The sequence below is a fragment of the Equus caballus genome, chromosome 28 (genome assembly GCF_041296265.1).
Source record: "Equus caballus isolate H_3958 breed thoroughbred chromosome 28, TB-T2T, whole genome shotgun sequence".
Lineage (NCBI taxonomy): Eukaryota > Metazoa > Chordata > Mammalia > Perissodactyla > Equidae > Equus > Equus caballus.
This window is the reverse complement of record NC_091711.1, coordinates 37,074,469-37,097,259: the sequence shown is the minus strand read 5'-3', so window position 1 is coordinate 37,097,259 and position 22,791 is coordinate 37,074,469. Positions and strand designations below refer to the sequence as shown.

Here is a 22,791-nt window from a genome sequence, read left to right as displayed (position 1 = left end):
TTCTGTGAACATCCCTTACGCTCTCTCAACCTAGTCACAGCTAACATCCATTGAGTTTTGACCAGAGACACTCCTCAAAGCGGTTAGATAGAACAGTGTTTCTCTAAGTGTGGTTCCTGGACCAGCATCAGCATCACTTGGATGCAGGCACTCCCCAGGCCCCCGCACCAGATGTCCTGAATCAGACGCCCTGGGGGAGGGCCCAGCCCTCTGTTTGAACCAGCCCTCCAGGGATTCTGCTGCACGTCTGAGTTTGGGAGCCACCTTGTCCTCAGCAGCCCTTGAGCGTGAGTAGTAGTACGTCCCTGTTTTACAGATGAGGAGGTTCAAGTGGGGAGATGCTTCTCCTTAGGAGGTTTATGCCTTCAGTGAGCATGAATAAGCATCAGTTCATTAGGTGCACCTTGTTGCGCTCACTTGTCTGATCTTCCCAGCCCCAGAGCACCCATATTTATCTCCATTTTACAGACGAGCCGCTGGGGCTCAGGGATGTTAAGTAACTGATCCAAGGTCACACAGCGACTTAGCTTTGAAGTTGCAGCTCAAACCCAGGTCTCTTCACTCTTGTCAGTTTTCCCCACTAACCTGCCTCTGTCTCTGCCCCCAGCTGTGTGTTTCTCCCAGGCTGCCAGGGTAGCATCTGTCCCCTGGGAGGCCCTGCCTCCCCTACCCCTGCCCCCTGTCCCCAACATAGGAGTCTGCAGCTGCAGTCCAGAATCTGGGCTGAGCCTGACTTTTCACAGCACATCAGATGCCCGTGTTTGAATCCGTTGTTCCTCTCTCGGGCAGTCTCCCTGATGTGAGATACTTTCACTAAATTGTGCCCCCAGGCAGAATGCCCTGAAGGGAACACCATGCCTTCTGGGTCGGGTCGCTGCTAATGGCATTGTTTCGGGGAGCGGGGCTGGGCTGAGTGTTGATTATTTCTGCCAGGGCCACCGCTTGCCTGCCGTCCCTTAGTTTGGTCTGAATTTCTTTTGGGACCCTGATACTTTTTTCCCTACATCCGTATATGAGAAAATGACCCTATGGGATTTTTCCTGGGTTGGAGGGAGGGTGCAGAACATGGAGAACTTTCTTTTTCGGGATTCTCGTGGGGACTGACAAGCACAGAGTTACAAATCCCAGCTGGTCCTGAATGTCAGGCGTGATGCCCTGGTCCAGTCCTTAAAATGCCCTCGCCTTCCGGGCACTCTCCCTGCATCCTCTTGGTCTCCGTGATGTAGGCTGCTCTGGGTTACAAGGACACTGAGCCTGCCATCAGAGGAGACTTCTCAGTCTGCGAGGGGTTGTCTGCTTTGCTGTCTTTCTCCCTCTTCACTTGACCCCACTGGGCGAGGACTGGTTTACCCTTCTGTCGTCTGAGCCCAGCACAGTGCCTGGCACATCGGAGACTCCAAAAACACTCATGTCGTGCCCGAGTCCTTCCTACAGGTCCTGAAAGTGCAGTCACTTCCTCGACCTCAGTGTGCCAGGAATGAAGGCCAGGCCACAGCTGTGGCGCCCTCTTACCTCTGTCTTCAGGCATGGCTTGCTGACATGCCAGGTGTTCTGAGCACCATACTCAGGACCAAGGGGCTGAGCGGGAAGCCTTCCTGGCTTCCTTAGAACCTTGCAGTCCATGTGTCTGAGAACTTGGTCGAGCTCGGTAAAATTTATAAATAACAGTTTGGATATTCTTGAGTCTGTGACAGTGGTGCCCTCCTGCCTTGTGTCACGTTAGCAATGTATCTGTGAATGCTGCAGAGTCTTCACTGCCTCCTTTCCAGCTGCCAAGACAAATGGAGGTTGAGGAAGGGTCATCGGAGTTGGTCAGATCCTGGGAGGAAACAGATGGCACATTCGAAAGGCGTGGGCAGGGTTAAGGGGAACGGATGAGGGTGGTGAAGCTTCTAGGAAGAGTCTCTGCAACCCCTGGGCCTGAAGGAGTGGGAGGCGGGAGGCCTTATGGAAACCAGCAAGAATGGGAAGTGTGGGAGAGGGATTCTGATAGGAGTGGGGGAAATTGACCTCTCCTTCCTCATGCCCTCGGGACTCCCGCTGGGGCCTCCCATTGACCAAACTCAACCAGAAACCAGAGACCGTAGGAGCCCAGTTAATTTGGTCTATAAAGGTCAGGCTCTTGGGGCACAGAGCAAGTTGGAGAAGGGTGGAGAGTGAGACTGGAGAAGCAGATAAGAACGTCATCCCCCCTCCATCCAGTCTTTGTCACCAATAAAGGCAGGTATGGCATCTCTGAAGTATGGGGAGGAAGGCTTCGTTCATGACCAGGCCAATCAGTGATCTGATGTCACAGAATCTGATATTCAGACTCTTCCCTTTGATGGAAGGAATGTGCAAGTAGCTGTGGCCATCTTAAGCCACGGCACAGTGAGAAACTTGAAAACCTGGACTTCACAGCCTCAAAACTGAAAGTTATCGTTGTGAGGCCATTTTTGTGACTCTCCTCTTCAAGGAACATTCACCCCTGTTCCCTACTCTCCCCATGCCTACCCCAACCCCGCCCCACTCGTCGATTCTGCACCTTCAAGATTTGGACCACCCGAAACTCTTCCAAGAGCATATTCTTGACCCTCTGATTTTCTGCTCTCGTGGGCATCAGGGCCTTGCTGCCGTGGCTCCAGATGATGAATTTATTCGGTGTATTGGATGAAACTAAAGAGATTGGAAAATTATGTAAAACGTTTGAGTATGCGCGTGCCTGTGCTTACGTTTCGTGGACCCATTTAAAAAAGTCCCTGAACCCTGAAGCCGAGACAGAGTTTGATATCTCAGAGGCCGCGTGTTTAAATATTTGCGATTCCAAAGAGGCTGATTCAGCATGTTCTTAGTCATTCTTGTCCCCATCCTCATTCTGTCTCTCGTGTGGGCATTTTTCTCTTCATTTCCTTCATGCTTTACACAGTGACAGTTGCATCCGAATTACAGTCTTTCATCCTGAGTCTTTTGGACATGTTATCCAGAGATAAGCAATGGAGTCTTCGTTTTACAGGTGGAGAAATTAAAATATGCATAAATTAGACCGAGAAGAGGTAGCATTAGTACCCTGAGAAGCCGAGCTTTCCCACACCCTGCTGTCTTCTTCGTAAAAACAGGATTCTGTCACAGCAGCCCTCTTGACCTTTGGGGCAGGATCATTCTTTGTTGGGGGACTGCCGAGTGCATTGTGGGATATGGAGCAGCATCCCTGGCCTCTCCCCATCAGATGCCAGTAGCCCTGCCCATCCCCAGTAGTTGACAACCGGAAATGACTCCAGAGGTTGTCAAATGTTCTAGGCGGGGGTGGGGAGTAACTTACCCTCTGTAGAGAACCACTGCCTTGTAGCAGAGTATTTTAAGATCCTGGGCATCAGAGGTTGTGAGTTAATTGGTCTGAGGTGGGGCTGGGGTACAGCATGCTTTTTGAAAATCTTTTGGGTGTTTCTCATGCCTCATCAAGGTTAAGAATCTCGGCTCCAGAATCTGAATCCCTCTCTCTAAGCCTGAGTTTTCTCAGCTATGATACTGAGATAGTGACACTATACCTGTTTTATATAGCCATGAAACTGAGATCTCATAATCTGTGTAACGTGTAAGCACAGGAACTGGAATGTAGTCATTTGCTCAATAAGTATTAGCTCTTCTTTCTCTCTTTCATCTCCCCTCATCTTCTTTCTTGACCCCCAGGTACAGCAGCAGTGGAGAGACCCTGTAGCCCTGATCCAAGGGTGGAGCTTTGCACATTGAGTGTGAGGACTGAACACATAAGGGAGCTAAGAGTAGAGAGGGATGCTCGTTCAGGGAAGCAGTACAAGGTGGGGCTGATAGGGCGGACTGGGACTCTCCATGAGGGCGAGGAGCATGTGTCGTGGGCGCAAGGCTCTAAGAATCCTGCAGATGTGATGAGCCCAGGATGTCAGGATTTCTGAGACAATGAGGGTCTGGCTGAAGCTGAGGTCCAGCTTCTGGCACTGAGAGTGGATGGCCAAGGTGGAGTGAAGGCCATTGGAATTGAAGAGGTCAGAGATGTGGATTCAAGGCTGTGGGATGGTTCATTCCCGAGATGGTTAAACTTCCCTTGGTGATGTCAGCAGGTAGGGGGGTGAAGTAAGCCTGGGAACCAGAAGTCGTTGTCCTGGAAGCCTGTGTGGGAATGACCAGGATGTTAGAACTGCCTGTGGAAGTGGCTGATTAGGATACAGGAGTCTGGAAGGCGTGCCATCGGAGGAAGGGCTGTAAGTAACTCTGAAAAGGAAGAGGCATCTACCAAGAACCCTCCCTTTAATTTCACTGTTGGGTGCTGGCGGGCGCATCCTTGTTCTGCAGAACAAGGCTGGGGTGTGGATCAGGAGGCAGGTTTCTATTCAAGGAAGGCTGTGCTTTAGTAAAAGGCATGGACCCTCCGTTCTTCAAGCTGTTTTGAGAGAGGCTGGGTGACTTCCTTTATGGGGTGCCCTGGAGTGGTACTTTCCAATCTTTCCCAGGTCATGACACACCTAAAGAATAATTATATGGCACACGGAGGTAAGTAGGAAAGGTGGCTGATAGTGGAGGGTACCGAAAGTCTGAGGGGACCAGCCTTGCCTGGTAGCCTTGAGATCTCACTTGAGGAGATGGGTGTCTTCATCACCTGTGGTTCATTCACGCCACACCAAGGCACCCCATTTGGGAAACTCAGCTCTCAAAGACGTTTTTGCTATGATTGGAATGCAATGTGCCCATCATCGTACTCTGCTCTTAGCGTTATTCCCTCATGTACTTCATGACATCCTGTGGGACGTGCGTCATGGCCCTAATGTTACAGTGAGTCACCTGACACTAACCCAAGTCACCCTAAGGTTAAAAGACGGAGCCAGAATTCATGTCTGGGGCCCATGTTCCTGGTACTGAGATGGTGTATCAGGTTCCTTCAATTCTGCCCGGGTTCAATCCTTTGAATGATATCCTGGTGGGGCCCATTGGTGAACCTTGATCCCTTTACCCTGCTTCAGGTTGCCCCTAACCTGAGACATCTTGTGAAAACATTTCCTGAACTCTCTGAGCTGCAACTTTTTAAAAAAATTTTTTATGCTTTTTTTTGTTGAGGAAGATTGGTCCAAAGATAACATCTATTGCCAATCTTCCTCCTTTTTTTTTTTTTTCTCCCCAAAGCCCCCAGTACATGCTTGTAGGTCATACTAGTTCTTCTCTGTGGGATGTTGCCACAGCATGGCTTGATGAGCAGTACGTAGGTCCGCGCCCAGGATCCAAACCAGCAAACCCCCGGCCACTGAAGCGGAGTGCGTGAACTTAACCATTCGGCCATGGGGCCGGCCCGCTGAGCTGTAACCTCTCAGTCTGAGATACCTGATTGTCAACTCATCCTTTCAGGGCATATGTCTTTCTTCTCTCTTGTTAACAGTTGTCCTTGTCTTCCAGCTTGGAGGCAGGGGACTCACCATTTGCCTCTTTGAGCCCATCGCCATCTCTCTCGTCCCCAAAATGTAACTGAAAAGAGCCTTCATGGATTCCAAATGATGATAGCTCCATAAACCGATTAAAAAGGCCTTAATAAAACTGACTCGAGTTATTTTCCACAGCTGCGGACTGTGTGCCCTTTGTTTTCTAATGATTCCCGACAAGAAATAGGGGCAGTTTTTCTTTTTCATGTGGTTGGAAGGACTGGGAAGGCCGCTTTCTGTCTGTCTAACTGCTCACCCTGTTTTCTTTGCTTCGCAGACAATCCACGTTGCTATCGTCTGTGCCGGATATAATGCCAGCCGGGATGTCGTCACCTTGGTCAAGTCTGTCCTGTTCCACAGGTGAGCGTGAGTGTTGTGCTCTGTGGGTTCATGCGTGTAACCACCTGCCTGCATGTTTCCTCGGGCAATGGTTAAATAAGAAGCACGTTTCTCATCGGTCATTTAAGCTGCCATGAAAATGTGATTTTTGTCTGAGACCCTGGGAAGATTATTGTGTTAATAACGTTTAACGGCAGTCATTGGGTGCTGTCTCACAGTGTTTAGAATTGTAGCTCTTAGACCTAAAAGGACGTTCAAGGATACCCCAAATTTGATGCTTCGATTTCTTCACTGGTTTCCCTTGCCTGACAGCCTCCAAATCTTTCCGTTTATGCATCCCTGTTGACAGGTTGTGTTATGGACTGAATTGTGTCCCCCTAAAATATGTCTGTTGGAGTCCTATCTCCCAGGACCTCAGAATGTGACTGTATTTGGAGAGAGGGCCTTTAAACAGGTAATTCAATTAAAATGAAGTCATATGGGTTGGCACTAATCCAGTATGACTGGCGTCCTTATAAGAGGAGGAGGTTAGGATGAGGACTCACATAGAGGGAAGACCATGTGAAGACCCAGGGAGAAGATGGCCATGTGCAACCCAAGATGAGAGGTCCCAGAAGAAACCAGCCCTGCTGACACCTTGATCTTGGACTTCTGAGAGAATGAATTTCTGTTGTTTAAGCCCCCAGCCTGTGGTATTTTGTTATGGCAGCCCTAGCAAACTAATACAGGTTGTTTATTCCAGTGTAGCCTGTCCAACCTCTGGGCATTTCTGACCATGAGAAAGTCCTGCCTTAGATTAAACTGAAATTTTCCAACCTATAGATGATGTCCATTGGCCTAGTGGATCCCTGTGGAGCCAGTCCTACAGGGGGTAGGTCCCTTCTCCACCCGGAAGTGATCCTGCCACTCCTGAGTCAGCTCTTCTCCAAGTTCAACTCCTGCCACCTGCGTCTACTCTTTTATAGGGCTTTTCTTCTGTTTCTTCACTATTTCGATTGACCGATGTCTAGAAATACTTGGGGCATATCCAGAATTGAATCTATCATTCCAGCCAGTGCCTTTGGCTCTGTTCTAAATTCTCACCAAACGTTTGAATGGATCTTGTTCACAACTGTAGCCAACAGTATGGAAATGGATCAGATGACCGAGTCAGGATCCAGAAGGTTCTCAGTACTAGGAACAGTCATGACAAGCTCTCAGAGTTCAACGGAACAGAGATCAGTGTGAAGTTTTATCCCCGAATCCACCTGTCACTGGCATCAGCAGAGATGGGAGAAATGGTAGACAGCTGAGACGTGCCAACCCTGTAAGAAACTGGCATTCATCTTTGGTTCCACCTTCTCTCTCGGTCCCTCAACCAGCCCGTCTATTATCAGCCTCGCCTCGAGGTTCTCCCTCTTAAATATTTTTCAATTCCAGTCCTTCTTGTCTCCCCAGATCCATCCTCTTTAATGCCAGAACGATGTTTCACACAGGCAAATCAGATTTCTTAAAACCTTTCATTGGCTTCTCCTATGTCGAAGGGAGAGAACGGGACCTCTTTACCTTGGCACAGAGACTGTCGTGGATCTGATGCTGTTCTCGGCAGCGTGGTCTGTCTCCTTTCCTTGATGTGACTTCATGCTCCAGCAACACCGACCTGCTCCCACCCTCTCAAGGGGACCCTGCCTGTTGTTTTCATCAAGCTGCTCTGTCTGCCTGTTTCTCCCCTCCCACCTCTTCCCCTATCCCAACCTGGAAAACTCTTCTTATCCTTTAAGACTTCACAGAGGCATCATTTCTAGTGAGAAGCCCCCCTGAACCTGTCAGTCTGGGTTGGGGCTTCCCTTCTACCAGCCCATAGTACCTTGTGCGTCTTTCTATCATTCCATCTATTACATTGTATTTCATTTATCTATTCATGTTATATCTTCTGCAGTAGAATGTGGGACTTCAGGGGACAGAAACCATACCATATTTTTCAGTGTTCCCACTATCTTAACAAAGTACTTAACATGTAGTATATGCTCAATAAATGTTTACTTGTTTAACAAGTGAATCTGGGGGACTTTGTTAATAAATAATCTGAAGATATATTTATTCAATGACTGAACTAATATATCTAGCTCGGACTTAGTTTGACTTCACATTTATGCCACTATATAGTTGAATGATTTCCAGCAGGTCATTTTTTTTTTAACTCTTTAGACTTGAGTTCTTATATCAATTAGCTTTTGCTGTAAATCAGTTCACCCCAAAACTTACTTGGTTGGAAGCCACATTTATTTATTAGCTTGGCTGTTTGTACTGAACTTATCTGGGTAGTTCTTTGGCTGAGGGCCCTTGCGTGCCTGCACTCAGCTAGTGGATTAGCAGGATATCTGATTCCCTGGCTCCTGGGGAGGGCAAGGGGGTTGGGAGAGGTGAGCAACCCACAGATAGGTCACAGTTAGTGCTGCGGGCTCTCAGTTCCACCTCATCGCTCTGTCCAGTTGGCCTTGGGGTTTCGCTTGTACATCTAAGACAGAAATGGGAATGCCACATAAAGAATGCTGGAGTGGGGCTCTACCCCACATCTTTTGAGGGGAGGTGACACACTCTTTCCACCTCATCACAGCTCTTGTGTAAGTTCCGAGACCCTTGTGGTTCTGCACCCTTCATCTGCAGCTTGAAACCAGGCATTTTCTGGGCTAAGCATTAAATTAGGTGAATGGTTCTCAGCCCTTAATGTATTTATTCCTTGTCACCACTGAAGAACCTAGATCCCTTTCGGATTGAAAAAAAAAAGAAGCCCCCTTTTTAGAGAAGAGTATTTGCATGATTACAGATAGTCAATTATGCTATTTCTCAATTATGGCAGATTTTAAGGGCATAAAAACTTCTGGTGGTGTTGGGTATAAATATTATCGCTGTTGCTTTAGCTACAAACCAAGTGATTCCAATAGTTATTGAAATGGTAAGAATCCTATTGGGTATAAACTTTTACTCCTGCAGTAACTGTGCAGCACAAAGATGTTAAATTTAAAAATAGCAGTAGTTTTATTCTAGGTTGCTGATGGCATACCATACTCACACGGAGGCATGGGGATTTGAGAAGAAGGCAAATTCTTACGATGTGTTACGAACATTCTACACCCCACGTCACTGACTACTTGATGTTCTTGGACCAAATCACCACTTAAGTCCCTCCCATCCCTGAAATTCTCTAAATGAGAATGATTCTGTGAATTGATATGCTGGTGATAATGAGTTGAGATATGAAGACAAAAGACTTTTGAAAGACTTTCGGCTCAGAAAGTCCAGCTATAAATAGCTTCATTGCTTCCAGAGCACGTTATGGGGATTAACTAATACATGATTATAAAATACTTTGACAAATGAAGTACCTTCCGAATGTTATTAATAAAATAATAATAGTGGTGCTGGATGCTTCTTTTGGCTTTCACTGTTAATTACAGTAATTAGATTTATTTTTCCAGACAAGATTTTCAGCAAATTTTTATTTAAGGCTGGCTTTGCTACATCAAATCAATTTTACTCCTGCAGTATGCCTGTGACAGTGGGTACACTATATTTTAAAAGATAGTAAAAGAGGGATATGAACGCTGTCATACACTGATGCTGGGACTGAAAATTGCTGTAATCTTTTGGAAAGAAAGTTCAAAGTATTCTGCATGAGACCTTGACCCTATGTAACTAGTTTAAGGACTCTTATCTTAAAGGGATAATCTTAGCTACAGAAAAAGCTTTTACAAAACATTACTTATAATCATAAAAATTGGTATAATTCTTAGAAACAGGAAGACTAAATAATGGAACGTCCTCTTATAGCAAACTGTCTTCTTGGTTGGTTTTAAAAAGTATGTCATAACGTGGACAAATGGTGTTTTATGATATAAAATAAGTGATAGTGCAATGCAAAAAGTATGCATAATATCATTCTTCTGTATAAACAGAGGCACATATGTGTCACATGCCTATGGATACACACATACATGGTCGAAATACAGTGGAGGTGAAAGACTAGCAGAAAATAAATTTTAAAGTGGCATTTTTGCATGTCGTGTTGGGGGTGGTTGAGAGAAAAGTGATCTTGCTTTCATTTTTCTCTTTACCTATCCTTTTGGTCATCTCATTATGCAACCTCTATGGTGAAGAAAAAAGGTGGATGAGAAAAAAATAAATACAGGGTATGTGTGAGTGAAGGTCTCCCTGCTAGAAAATAGCACAATATGTGTCTGTGTCACTTAGATGGAAGGATGTTTACAGAAAAATTTGGGGCATGTTTGTAACTCCAATCCTAATTGCAAATAAACTGGGAAATATGGCTGCTTTTCTGGGAAACTGAGCTTTTAGTGAGCAGAAAAAAATATGTTTATTTAGTAACTAAGTGTTTACCTCCTGGGCAGGAAGGTAGACCAGCTTGTAAAAATGTAAGGGTTGTCCCTTAGGATGATGTGCTTACTCTCACACTCTGCAGCCCTGTTGGTGGGAAGAAGCTGGGTGGTCTTCCTTACTTTGCATATCAAACAACTGTTTTGTTTCTGTGGGTTTTTTTTGAGGAAGATTGGTCCTGAGCTAACATCTATTGCCAGTCTTCCTCTTTTTGCTTGAAGAAGATGGTCCCTGAGCTAACATCTATGACAGTCTCCCTCTGTTTTATATGTGGGATGCTGCCACAGCATGGCTTGACGAGTGGTGTTTAGGTCCGTGCCCAGGATCTGAACCTGTGGACCCCAGGCCACTGAAGGTGGAGTGCACGAACTTAACCACTATGCCACTGGGCCAGCCCCCAGCTGGGTTTTTTTTCAACTTCACTTGTGCCCCTGAAGAACGTGGAGGATAAAATAGCATATTGGTGACTGTATCTGCCTTGAATTGTCATCTTGCTTCTTCAGGCTTAAACTTATTATAGAAGCAGATTGTGAAGAAAGGAACCCAGAATTTAAATCAAACAGAGAAACGGGAGCAGGTTCTGATTCTGGTCTTGCCATCTGTGAGCTGGGTGACCCTAGGCAAGTCATGATACTTCTTAGAGCTTTGGCGTGTTGCCCAACCTCACCTAAAGCCCTGTTTTGAATATCAAGAGAGAGAATCTATGTGAAATATTTTTGTATAGTATTTATTTTACACTTACAAATGCAGTTCTCACTCAGCATCAGGCTCTCTTCTGTGTTTTACAGATATTAATGCATTTAATGCCCATGTGACCCCACGAGGTGGGTACCGTTATTATCTCCATCTTACAGACAATGAAACTGAGGATGAATGTGTTGAGTCATGGCTCATGGTCACAAAGAGGATGGGCAGGGCTGGGTTTGAACCCAGTCAATTTAGCTGCAGAATCTGAGCTCTTAACTAAAAACAAAGTTACCATTTGGAGTATCATTATTCTCATTTTTATCTTTAATCATCATTTTGGGGAACCACGCAGACATTGTTATCATTACTGTGATCTATATAATCATCTTCATCCCATGCCAGGGCTGTATTTTTGAGGTGCTGAATAAGGCCTGGACATTAGCATTCTAGTAAGACTTAAGAAAATAGCATGGAAAAAGAAAAGAAAAAAAACGATAACTATATGAGGTGATAGATATATTAATTAGCTTGATTGTGGTGATTATTTCACAGCGTCTAGCTATATAAAAACATCACCTTAAATGTTTATTATATGTTTAATGTACACCTTAAATATACAATTTTTTTGTCAATTCTACCTCAAAGCTGGGGGGAAGAAAAGAAACTAGCATAGACCTGTAGAATCTGTGCACAGGTAAGAGATCTGTGCTATTTGGTCCTGCACGTATATGTGAAACCAAAGAGAACTAATTCTTGTGGTTCAGATGCCAGGTGTCACACAGGCCTTTGTATTTGAACTTCATCCCAACCCAGTACAGTAAATGCCATTGTCCCCACAAATGGATGAGGAAACTGAGGCTCGGAGAGGTCAAATAGCTTGTTCAAGGTCACAGGGGAGTAAGTGATGTTCCTGGGTTTCCAGCTCTAGCAAAGCCTGGAATCCGCGCTGCTTTTACTACACCACGAGGCCTTTTGATTTTTCTGGAAAGTTGCTCTGTTCTTCTCCCATGGAGAGCTTTTCTGACATGATACTGACTTGTGTTTCAATTTACCCCCGTTGTCAAGGCCACTTGTCCTCCCTCAAACCAAGAACTCACACTGACAAACCCTCATTCTGGCTGCTCTGTTTTTCTGCAATGAGTTCTGTTAAATCTCTGAGTGTAACAGAGTCCCTGAGCCTTCGAGTTGCTGTCACAGGCTCGTTCTTTTTCTAAAATTGCAATTCCGTTATAAACTTAATAATTAAGGATTATTTCGGCTCAGGTGTCCCTGTATATTTTAATAAAAACAGACCCTGGATTGCCTTGTAGGGACCGTGCCACATTCTAGACAAAATAAGAAAGGAGAGGCAGGGAGAAAGCTGGGGTTTAATCATCTCTGCCTCTTTGTATTACCATATTTATTGCATCCCAACCTGGAACAGGGGAGCAGTTAAGGAAACCAGAGGCAGCAAGAGTGTTGCTCATTACGAGCCAAGTCTGCAGGCTCTGCTGAAGCTGAAGCATATACTGGCTTTCTCTTTGCTGTGAGAGTGTGATTGGGTCTGAATATTGAACAGGCCTAATGTCTGTGTTGTTTGAAACCAGGCAAGCTATGTGAGGGACCTGTTGTGTATGGAGATGTGGACCCAAGCCAGCCTGTTCAGGTGGAAGCCTTTTCTCATAGACTTAAAGCATGTTCCCAAAATGCATAAACTTGTGACTGGTATAAAAAACTATTTTAGGGAACCGGGCCCGGTGGCTGAGTGGCTGGGTTCATGTGTTCCGCTTCAGCGGCCCAGGGTTCGCCAGTTCGGATTCTGGGTGCCGACCTACACACCGCTCGTCAAGCTGTGCTGTGGCAGCATCCCACAGGGAAGAACTAGAAGAACCTACAACTAGAATGTACAAGTATGTACTGGGGCTTTGGGGAGGAAAAGAAAAAAAAGACTATTTTAGATGTTGTACAGATATAAAATTAAATAACATTGGATCATATATGGAGAAAATTATTCCTTTTGTGATTCTTAATGAGGTCTTCCTATCTTCCGTTGGTGACATTCCCTTTGGTGAGCTATGTCCTGAACATCTGTCTACCTCTTGCTAATTTCCCTCTGAAATAAAAGAGAATAGGATGGAGGTTCCTCACCTTTGGCTGATTTTGGAATTTGCAGAGCCTCTCATTAAAACCATTTCTTACCTTCCTGAATGCAAATCAGAGAAGTCACACATGGAGAATGAAATCTGACCTTTATTGCCGTTAGTCCTGAGTTGTAGGATGTTCTTTTAGAGGTGGGTACAATCGGGCTCTCGTTTTTGTCCCCGTGAATTGAATTTACTTTCTGGTCAGAGGCCCACTTGGACAATTGCAGGCCTTTCCCACGTAGGCAAACCATTTACTGTACAACAGAGCTCTCCAAGAAAGAAGCCCAGAAACAGCTGAGCAGACCAGGCCTAATTCTTTCTCCCAAACTCGTAGGTCAGAACGTCACTCACCATCTCCGGCAAACCAGTAAGTTTTGGGATGTCATTCACGTACCATAAAATTCAGTCTGTAAAAGTATACAATTTGGTGGTTTTTAGTATATTCACAGAGTTGTGCAGCCGTCACCAGTATCTAATGTTAGACTCTCTTCAGCATCTCAAGAAGAAACCCCCATACCCATTAGCAGTCACTCCCCATTTCCCCCTTCCTTTATCCCCTAGCAACTGCTAGTCTACTTCCTGTTTCTTTGGATTTGTTTATTCTGAACATTTCGTGTATAGTCACGTGTCACTTAACGACAGGGATGCGTTCTGAGAATTGCATCATTAGGTGATTTCGTGGTTGTGTGAACATCATAGTGTACTTACACAAACGTAAATGATCTAGCCTACTACACCTCTAGGCTTTATGGTAGTAATCTTATGGGGCCACTGTTGTATATGGGGTCCGCCATTGACCTAAATGTCTTTATGTGGTGCATGAGTATAAATGGAATTGTATACTGTTTGGTCTTTTGTGTGGGCTTCCTTCACTTAGGATAATGTTTCAAGGTTCATTCATGTTGTATTATGTGCCAATACTTCATTCCTTTTCATTGCTCAGTAATATTCCATTGTATGGATATTCCACATTTTGGTCATCTGTTCATCAATTGGTAGCCACTTGGGTTGTTACTACTTCTTGACTATTATGAATAATTCTACTATATAGGTTTGTATACAAGCTTTGTGTGGACATACGTTCTCATATGTTTTTTATATATAACTAGGAGTGGAATTGCTCAGTAACTCAGCAGTAGTAACTCTGCTTAATTTTTTGAGAAACTGCCAAACTGTTTTCCAAAGCAGCTACAGCCATTTTAAAATTCCACAAGTAACAAATGAGGGTTCCAGTAGCTCCACATCCTCACCAACACTTGTCGTTGTCTGTCTTTTTTATTTTAGCCATTTTCATGGGTATGAAGCGATGTCTCATGGGTGACTAATAATAAAGATGTTGTGCTTCTTTTCTTATGCGTATTGGCCATTTGTATATCTTGTTTGAGAAATGGCTGTTCAAATCTTTTGCTCAGTTTTTACTCAGCTTACTTCTTTGTATTGTTTGAGTTGTAAAGATCTTTATATATAATGGCTACAAGTCTCTTACCAGACATATGCTTTGCATATATTTTCTTCTGTTCTGGGGTTATCTTTTTCACTTTCTTGATGGTGTCCTTTGAAGCACAAAAATTTTTAATTTTGATGAAGATCAGCTTATCTGTTTTTTCTCTCATTGTTTATGCTTTACTGTCATATCTAAGAAACCATTGCCTAAGCCAATGTTAAAAGATTTACTCCTACATTTTCTTCGAGGTGGCTTTTCACCTAGCTTCCAGGTAATTATGTCAAGCTGTGAGGGCATTTGGATCTCTTTGGTAATTATTCCGTTGTCCATTTATTCTTTCTTTCAATAAACAGTTACTGGATGGTTATATCTACAAGGAACTGTTATAAATCTGGGAATAAGATATTAACAACACGCAGCTCCCAGTGCCAAGACTCCATCCAACAGGGAACAGAGAAGTGAATAGTCAGTGGATTATTACAGACATCTAAGTTTTGAGCCCTGAATTCAGTGGGAGGTATGAAGAAAGGCATGTGGCCCAGGGGAATGGCTTCCTCAGAGCCGTGGTGTCTAAATTGAGAACAGAAGGCTGGAAGCAGTTAGCCAGCAGTGTGTGGGTGGTGGAGGAAGAGACGACAGCATGAACACAAGCCTGCAGGAGAGCATGGCTACTCCTGGCACTGCACCCATGGCCAGGCACTTTCTAAGCACTGGGGTTGTTGAGAGTAAACAGGAGAGCAGCTCCTTTGTGAAACTAGAGCACCTCCGCCCTAGACAGCTCACATTCTAGTGGAGAGTGGGAGATAGACCTGCAGAGGACTATGGGGATTTCCAGTTCTAGTAAGTGCTGGGAAGAAACCAAACAGGGCAATGGGGCAGGGAGCGATGGGGGAGAGAGAGGAGCACTTGGGATGGGGCGACCACGGAGGTCCTCCCTGAGGAGGTGACACTTGAGTTTACTCCTGAAGGAGGAGTAGGAGCTGATCCCATGCAAGCCTGGGGAAGAGAATGACTGGAGGGCAGGGTTCGAGGAGGGAGTGGGCAGACATGAGCCTGGAAAGGTGGACGAGGTGAGATCCTGGAAGGTCCTCTTAGCCCCATGCGGGAGGCTGGATTTCATACGTTTTACAGCAGGGGACTGTGTGATCATGTGGTGAGAGCACAGGGTTTCCAGGATGGAGGGTTGGAGAGAGCAAGCTCAGAGACAGAGGAATAGATTCATGAGCTATCACTGAAGGTCAGATAGGGTAATAGTTAAAATTTACAAAAAGTCCTTACTGCCTGCAAGTCACTGTTCTAAGTGCTTCGGTCCATCTGACACCAACTATGAGGTAAGAGCTGTTATTATAAACTCCGTTTTACAGATTAAGGAACTGAGACTCAGAGATTAAGAAGCCTGACTGTGGTCACATCAGTTTGTGACAGACCAAAGTAAGAAGCCAGACAGTTTGGCTTCAGGGACCCAGCTCCTAACCATTAAGCTAATCTGCCTCTGAGGACTTGCCACTGATTGGGTGTGTGGGATGTGGCAGGCAAGGAGCCTAGATGATGCTCCCATTTCTAGCTTGTGAGGATGGAGAAGTGCAGCTTTCACCTACGTGGGGAATTCAGGAGGACGGGCGTGTCTAAGGGGCCAAGAGGACAGAATGAGCCCCTGCTTCATATCCCAGGCATTGTTTCAGGGGCTTGGCTGCACGACTCTGTGTCCCCATGGAGCTTACAGTCTTGAGGAGAGACAGGTACTAAGCACACGCTCCAAAATAGTCACTTGGTGTGTTAGAGTGGTTGTATTTGGGGCCGTCTTGATTCTGAGGGGTATGAAGGTCGGACCATCTGCTTGGTAGCTGGATTTACAAGTTAAAGCAAAAGGGACACGTTCTGGCTCAGACAGAAGCTCCAAGAAAAGTGGTCTGGATGATGTTTTCAGGTGCTTTCCCTGTGGCCACCGAGAGGTGCAGGTGACGAGACCCACATTCTCATGATGGTACGGAGGGCACCGCACTAGCAGGGCCCCTCTGCGCATTCCGTCGCCGGAGAATGAGACTCGAGCCACTGCTGGTTAGCCTGTATTCGATTGCTGAGACAGTGTGGGCACCTGCCAGGGACTCAGTGGTCTCCTGGGCTGGGGCCCTCATGTCCTCTGAGTAAGTGTTTTCATAGTCTTCGAATGAGGGAGACAAATGAGGCACTGACCCCTTTGACAATGCAAACACCTAGTCTTGCCCTAAAGATGAGCTGAGTTTCTTTCTGCATTTACTCTTCCTACTGGAGAGACTTTAAATGGACCAGAGGAAGAACATGCAGGGGGAATGCCTCATAGGAATGCTTGCGGCATCCTCCTCCAAGAGCCTGTTCTCTCACCCACGCTGGTCCATCTTCCCCTCTGTAACCAGATTAACCTCCTGAATTGCAGCTTTGATCTGCTGCCTGCCGAGCGCCCCCAACCTTGTCTGGCTCTCTTTCTCTGAGAGAATGAAATCACGGTTCTTAGGAATTCACACACTCTGGCCCAGCCTGCCGTTAGGACTTTCTCTCTCTTTTTCTTTTTATCCTCCCTACTCCTGGAATACAATAGGTGTCCATGTAAATGTTGTATGATCCACCCAAATAAGACTATTATTCTTTCACGGACATGCTGTGTACTTTCCCTCCTGTTTCTTTCCTTATTCTCTTGCATCCTGCAGAATGCCTTTCTCTATCCTCCACCTTTTCCCACCCAAAGGTTCAGTTTAATTGCCACAAAGTCCATGGAAACTTCTTGATTCTCCACTAGTGAGAAGTGGTCTCTTCCATCCTCACACCCCTGTAACTTTCATGCTCCTCCTTGAAGAGCCATCCCATACGGTCCTGGAGGTTGTGCACCATCCAACTCTAAGGTACCTTTCACTTACTGTCTCTGTCAGTCTATTCAAATGGCTCCCTGGGAGGTATGCCATTCCCAAACTTTGCAGTTGCGTGTGGCATCCCAGTGTTCTGGCACACCGTGTTCGAACATTTATCTGGTTGTTTGTATTCTTTCTTTCTCTGTCTCCACCAGGTTGATAGCTGCCTAAAGAGAGGACTCTGAGCTCATGCATCGCCTAAAGCCCTATTATTCTCACATTTACTTGCTGCTTGGTAGCTCTTGGTTGGATGTTTATCTGTTCACCTCTTTTGTTTTTGTCTGTGGATGGAGGAACTAATTGAAAATACTTTATTTGAAAAGTGGTGCAAAAGCAGTAGAGAAAATAACAGTTTCCTAAGTTAATGTTGGTAATAGTTGTCTTAGTCTGTTTGGGCTGTTATAACAAAATACCGCAGACTGGGTGGCTCATAAGCAACAGAAATGTATCTCTCATGCTTCTGGAGGCTGGGAGTCCAAGATCATGGCACCTGCGTGGTCAGGTTCTGGTGGGGCCTGCTCGCTGTCTGCAGACTGCTGACTTCTCGCCATGCCCTCACATGGGGGGAGAGGGAGGGCTCTCTCTCTGGAGCCCCTTTTATAAAGGCACAAATCCCTTTCAGGAGGACTCTGCCCTCACAACCTAAACATCTCCTGAAGGCCCCACCTCCTGATACCATCACCTTAGGGGTTAGGATTCAGTATATTAACGGGGGTGGCAGGGGTACAAACATACAGACCATACCAATAGTTAACATATGTTGAAATCTTACCACACCAGGAAATTTACTAAGCACTTTGTATATATCATTTAATTCTCACAATTACCCCATGTAACATTGCTTACTTGCCATTATTGTTCCTGTTTTAAGATGAAAAAATTGAAGCCTAGAGAGATGAAGTGACTTGCTTATAGTCACTCAGTAATTCAGCCAGGCTTCCAACCCAGACCTTCTGGAGCGGAGCCCCAACTCGGAACAATTGATGTGCAGTGTGCCATCGACTGTTTTTATCGTATGGTGAGGTTAACAGTGACACAGGAGGGGCGTGGCTTTCTTTTTCTGTCCCACAAGTGTTTGTTGAGCACCCGTGATGTGCGAGCCTCTCTGCTAGGCACTGGGGATGGAGATGAATAGAGGGTTCCTGTCCTCGGGGGCCTCACAGGGGAGACAGGGAGTCAGGTGTTTGAATATGTATCACAATGCCATGCTGTAAATGTTAGATTCACTTTTCATCTGAGATGCTGAGTTGGCAGGAAAAGGGACAAGGACGGGCGCAAAGAAGATTTCCAGGAGGAGATGACTTCAAAAGGGAATTTTGAAGGGTGGATGGGAACTCACGGGCCCTCCAAGTAGGGGGAGAGTAGTCCATGGAGAGGGAACAGCACAAGCAAAGATGCAGACATGTGGAAAGCATGATGTGTTGGAGCAAATATAAGTAGCTTGATCTGTTTGGTATTGTCACTCCACACCATCGTACCATCCCTCCACTGTAGATAAAAATGCAAGCTGGTAATTATGCAGGCTTACCTTTATCCATTCTCGATACGTGAGACTCCATTGTGGCTCCTGTGAGGAAGGTGGTTGTGCCAACACTGAGGGATATATGGACCCTCTGTGACTTTGACTCGGTGCCTCTGCCTTAGCCTTCAGGCAGATCACTGGCCAATAAACAAATACCATCACCTCCTCACACCACCAATCATCACGCAGGCCTACTGGCAGCTTCCTAGAGCGAAGCTTCTTATAGGGCAGACATGCCCCTTCCCCCGGGTGTAGGTGGTTTAATGGGAGCATTTGCAGTGTTCAGGCAGTGGGTCCCCTGGAGAAGTTGTGCCGTGCTGATTGCTTCTTCGATTCATTTATTCAGTTTATCAGCCTTGAGCACCTGTTATGTTTCTGGCAGGTTAGCCTTGGATGATAACTTCCTTCATTTTTAGACTCATCCATCCAGCTCCACCTGGCTTTGCCACCCTCACCCTAAGCTTGGTACACCCAGTCCCAAACCCATCTTCTTTCTCCAGTATGCCTTCTTGTATCTCCCATCCGGGAGACATCACCACCAACCCAGGAATCCCAGTGTAATCCTCTGCTGCTTCCTCTCATTTCCCCCATACCTAAGATCTCTTCTCCTGAAATCCCTTTGGATTCATTCTCCTTGTTGCTCCTCCTCAGACACTGTCTTAAATAGATTCTCTTTTCACATTCTGGTCTAATCTCCTAAATGATGTGTCCACCTTTATTCCCCTTATCTGTCCGCTCTCCATCACCCACCATCCATTCAATTCGCTTATTGAACTCCTACTATGTTCCAGGCACTAGGCTAGATCCTGGGGCTATCCATCTGAATATAGCTGGCATGACCCTTGACCTCCCTGAGCTCACAGTCAAGTGGGGATGGGGACAAGTAAACAGGCGATCACAACCTGAAGATGGGTGCATGGTGCTGAGATATTGTCTGTTAGGAAGGGCCCCTGACCTAGTCATGGGCCGTCAGGAAAGGACTAGGAGCAAATGGTGGTGGCCCTCAGAACTGAAGTCTGGGTAAGAGAGAACCACGTGCTGAATGGGAAGTGTGAAGGGAGAGGGAGGAAGAAGGAGAGGGCAAGACCGTGAGATTCACGAGAGCAGGGATGGTGTGTCTTCCTCACCACCGTGTCCCCAGCATCCTGCTCTTCTTCTGGCAGGTAGTAGGTGTGCAATAAGTATTTGTCGAATGAGCATGTCCAAGATGGTTTCCTGCAGAGCAAACTGAATATGCAAAGGCCCAGGTAGAGAGAGCATGGCGCATGAGAGATGTGTGTCTAGAACTTAGGACAGGGCTGGGGAGTGACAGCACAGGAGGCTGAGAGCTCAGAGCCAGGTCATATTGGTCCCCCATGTCTCCCTGATGAAGTCCAGACTGTTTAGCTGGGCATTCATTGCTCTGCTTCCTGTGTGCTCTCATCTCTCTCCTCCTCTGCTCTAACCTTAGAGACCCTGCTAACCACTTCCTCCCCCCACCACACTCTCAACACACTCTGGGCTTGGGCCATAGTCCCTTATGATTCTCCCTGGATTGGGTCCCCTCTCCCTTTGACTGCGGTCAAAGTCATCTTTATCCTATAGGGCACTGCTGCCTGAACTTGTCCACATCCCTCTGACTCATCAGAATTAGCCCTTCTTTTTCTTTACTCCCATGGAACTTTGTGTCCTGTTGTCATCATCACACTGTCATGTTCCCCTTCAGGTGTATGTTTGATTGTGGATCGCCTCTCTAAATCGTACGAGCTCCTTGAGGTTAGAGGGAACAAGTCATTTTCTTCTTTAGATTTCCCAGAGGTGCTGAATGGTTGCGATCGCCTGTTTACTTGTCCCCATCCCCACTTGACTGTGAGCTCAGGGAGGTCAAGGGTATTACAATGTATGTTGGTATTTTTACTAGCACAATAGTATTTATGATAGCACCTCTTCTGGATTGAACTATTGCTTTGTGCCTGGCAGTCCCTCAGAAGGGCATATCTGCTATTTATTATTATCCCAGCTGTGTTTATTATTGACATGCGTTATACATCGCACATATTATCTCATCCACTCGACACGGCAGCCTGGGGAGGAGATTTCCTCACTGTTTTGGGGAGTGAAGCAACAGCGGTGCAGAGGTGTGGCGGTTCGCTTGAATGGTGTCACCAACGACTCTACCCTGTCTGGTCCTCAGTTGTCACCTCTGAGATGCCGAGTTTGGGGGATAGGTCTTCCTTCTCTCCTTTTCTGCTCTGACATCCTCACCAGTCAGCACTGGTTTAATAACAGGCCTGATTTACTTTCACAAGGGCTGTTAGAAACTGGCCGCACGTGGCGAATTGATAAGAGCGCTTTTGCGGCTGGAATTCAAAGGCCTGCCTTCTCCTCCTGACCCTCGTGCTTCTCCTTCCCGCAGGCGGAACCCTCTGCACTTCCACCTCATCGCCGACTCCATCGCGGAGCAGATCCTGGCGACGCTCTTCCAGACCTGGATGGTGCCCGCCGTGCGTGTGGACTTCTACAACGCAGATGAGCTCAAGGTACAGGCGGGAGGGAGGGGCGCCTCCCAGGTCCCTCAAGATGGAAGCTCTTCTTGTTCATGGTTTGGTAGACTGCAGCCTTGGCAGCCATCTCAGCTCCCAAGTGGAAATGCCCAGGGTGTGACTGAGGTGGTTTGCCACCTGAATCTGATTTTGTCATCAAGAGCAGTCAAGCGACCACTCCTTTAGCACAGTAATGCATGTTGGTCTGTGCAGCTCTGGCCACCAAGGCTTTTCTGTAGAAGCTGGAGGCCATTAGCTTCCTATGTATCTGAAAGAGGTTTGTGGTACTACTATCTAGAGAATTCCGTCACCCAGTGAAATTTGAGTTCATGTTCTGTCATTCACTGGTCATAAGACACAGAGGAAATACCTATACCTTTACTGGGTTTCTTTTCTCATCAGTAGAAAAGGGATTGTAATACTAACCTCATGGGGTAATTAAGAGGCTGAAATTGGAGCATGTATGTGAATGTGCTTTCAAAGACTGTGCTGAATAAATATTAAGGATTACGATGTACTGGAGAGTTTCAACCAAATGAGACTGATTTGGTGATGTCACTCCCTTGCTTAAAATCCTTCTGCAGCGCCACTTTGCCTGCATCAAGATTGAGATTCACAGTCTGATTAAGAAGTCCTGAATGTTCTCGCTCTTGATTCTTCTTCCAGTCTCATCTGTTGTCATTCCTGCAAATCCACCCTCTCACTTAGCTCTAGGAAAGTGCCTTTGGTTCTCTCTGCCCTCTCTCCTATATTTGAGTATTTGCGTATGCGATTCCTTCTATCTGACGTGCCCTTCCGCTTAGCTTGTCACAAGTTTGCTCATCCTTCAGAACTCAGCTGCACTGCCACCTCCTCTGACAGCCTTCCCCGACTTCTCGAGGAAGGAGGAAGACATTTTTTATTCACTTGCCTGTCTACTACTTTAGTATAGAACCTTCTTAATGGGGACGGGGGCCGCATCCTAGTCTTTACTGTATTTCTGGTGCATCATTGGTACCCTGGAATGCTTGTGGATCTAACAAATTGCTGTTATTAGAGGAACATGTAACTTTGCAGTTACACGTTGATGCTGTTTGCAGTCACCTTGGGAAGCACTAAACACCTAGGTGAGGCTGATTCTAGCAAATTGCTTGTTCCCAACCTCATAAAGCCATTAGCTTTTCATTTTAGAGCCATAACATGTTAAATAGATCACAGACATGCTGGCTGGAGTTTCTGATTTGTCCCATATTTCAGGCTCTGAGGTTGATGGAGATGTTCAGAATTTAGCGTTCGGGGATGTTGTGGTAATTTGTGTGCCATTTGAATCTCTTCTGAGCTAAAATTGATTAACACTCTTAAAAAGGGAAAAACAAAATTTAGCAAATTGCTGTGCTAATTAAGGTGAAAGCAAGCCACTCTGTCTCCCAGGGTCTCAGCGCCAACGCCGTGGGGAAAAGCAGTGGTGGGGAAGGGCAGCATCTGGCGCAGAAGGAAGC

General features: G+C 46.1%; 1 protein-coding gene across 5 annotated transcripts in view; it reads left to right on the top strand.

The window, feature by feature from the left end:
• The window catches only part of LARGE1 (LARGE xylosyl- and glucuronyltransferase 1), a 540,210-nt gene that overhangs the window by 249,679 nt on the left and 267,740 nt on the right, over positions 1-22,791 (top strand). For all 5 annotated transcript variants that reach the window (XM_023631102.2, XM_070254456.1, XM_005606571.4 and 2 more), the window contains 2 exons: positions 5,698-5,780; positions 21,187-21,310. In XM_023631102.2, the coding sequence (XP_023486870.2) occupies positions 5,698-5,780; positions 21,187-21,310 (207 nt within the window). The remainder of the gene's footprint in view (positions 1-5,697; positions 5,781-21,186; positions 21,311-22,791) is intronic.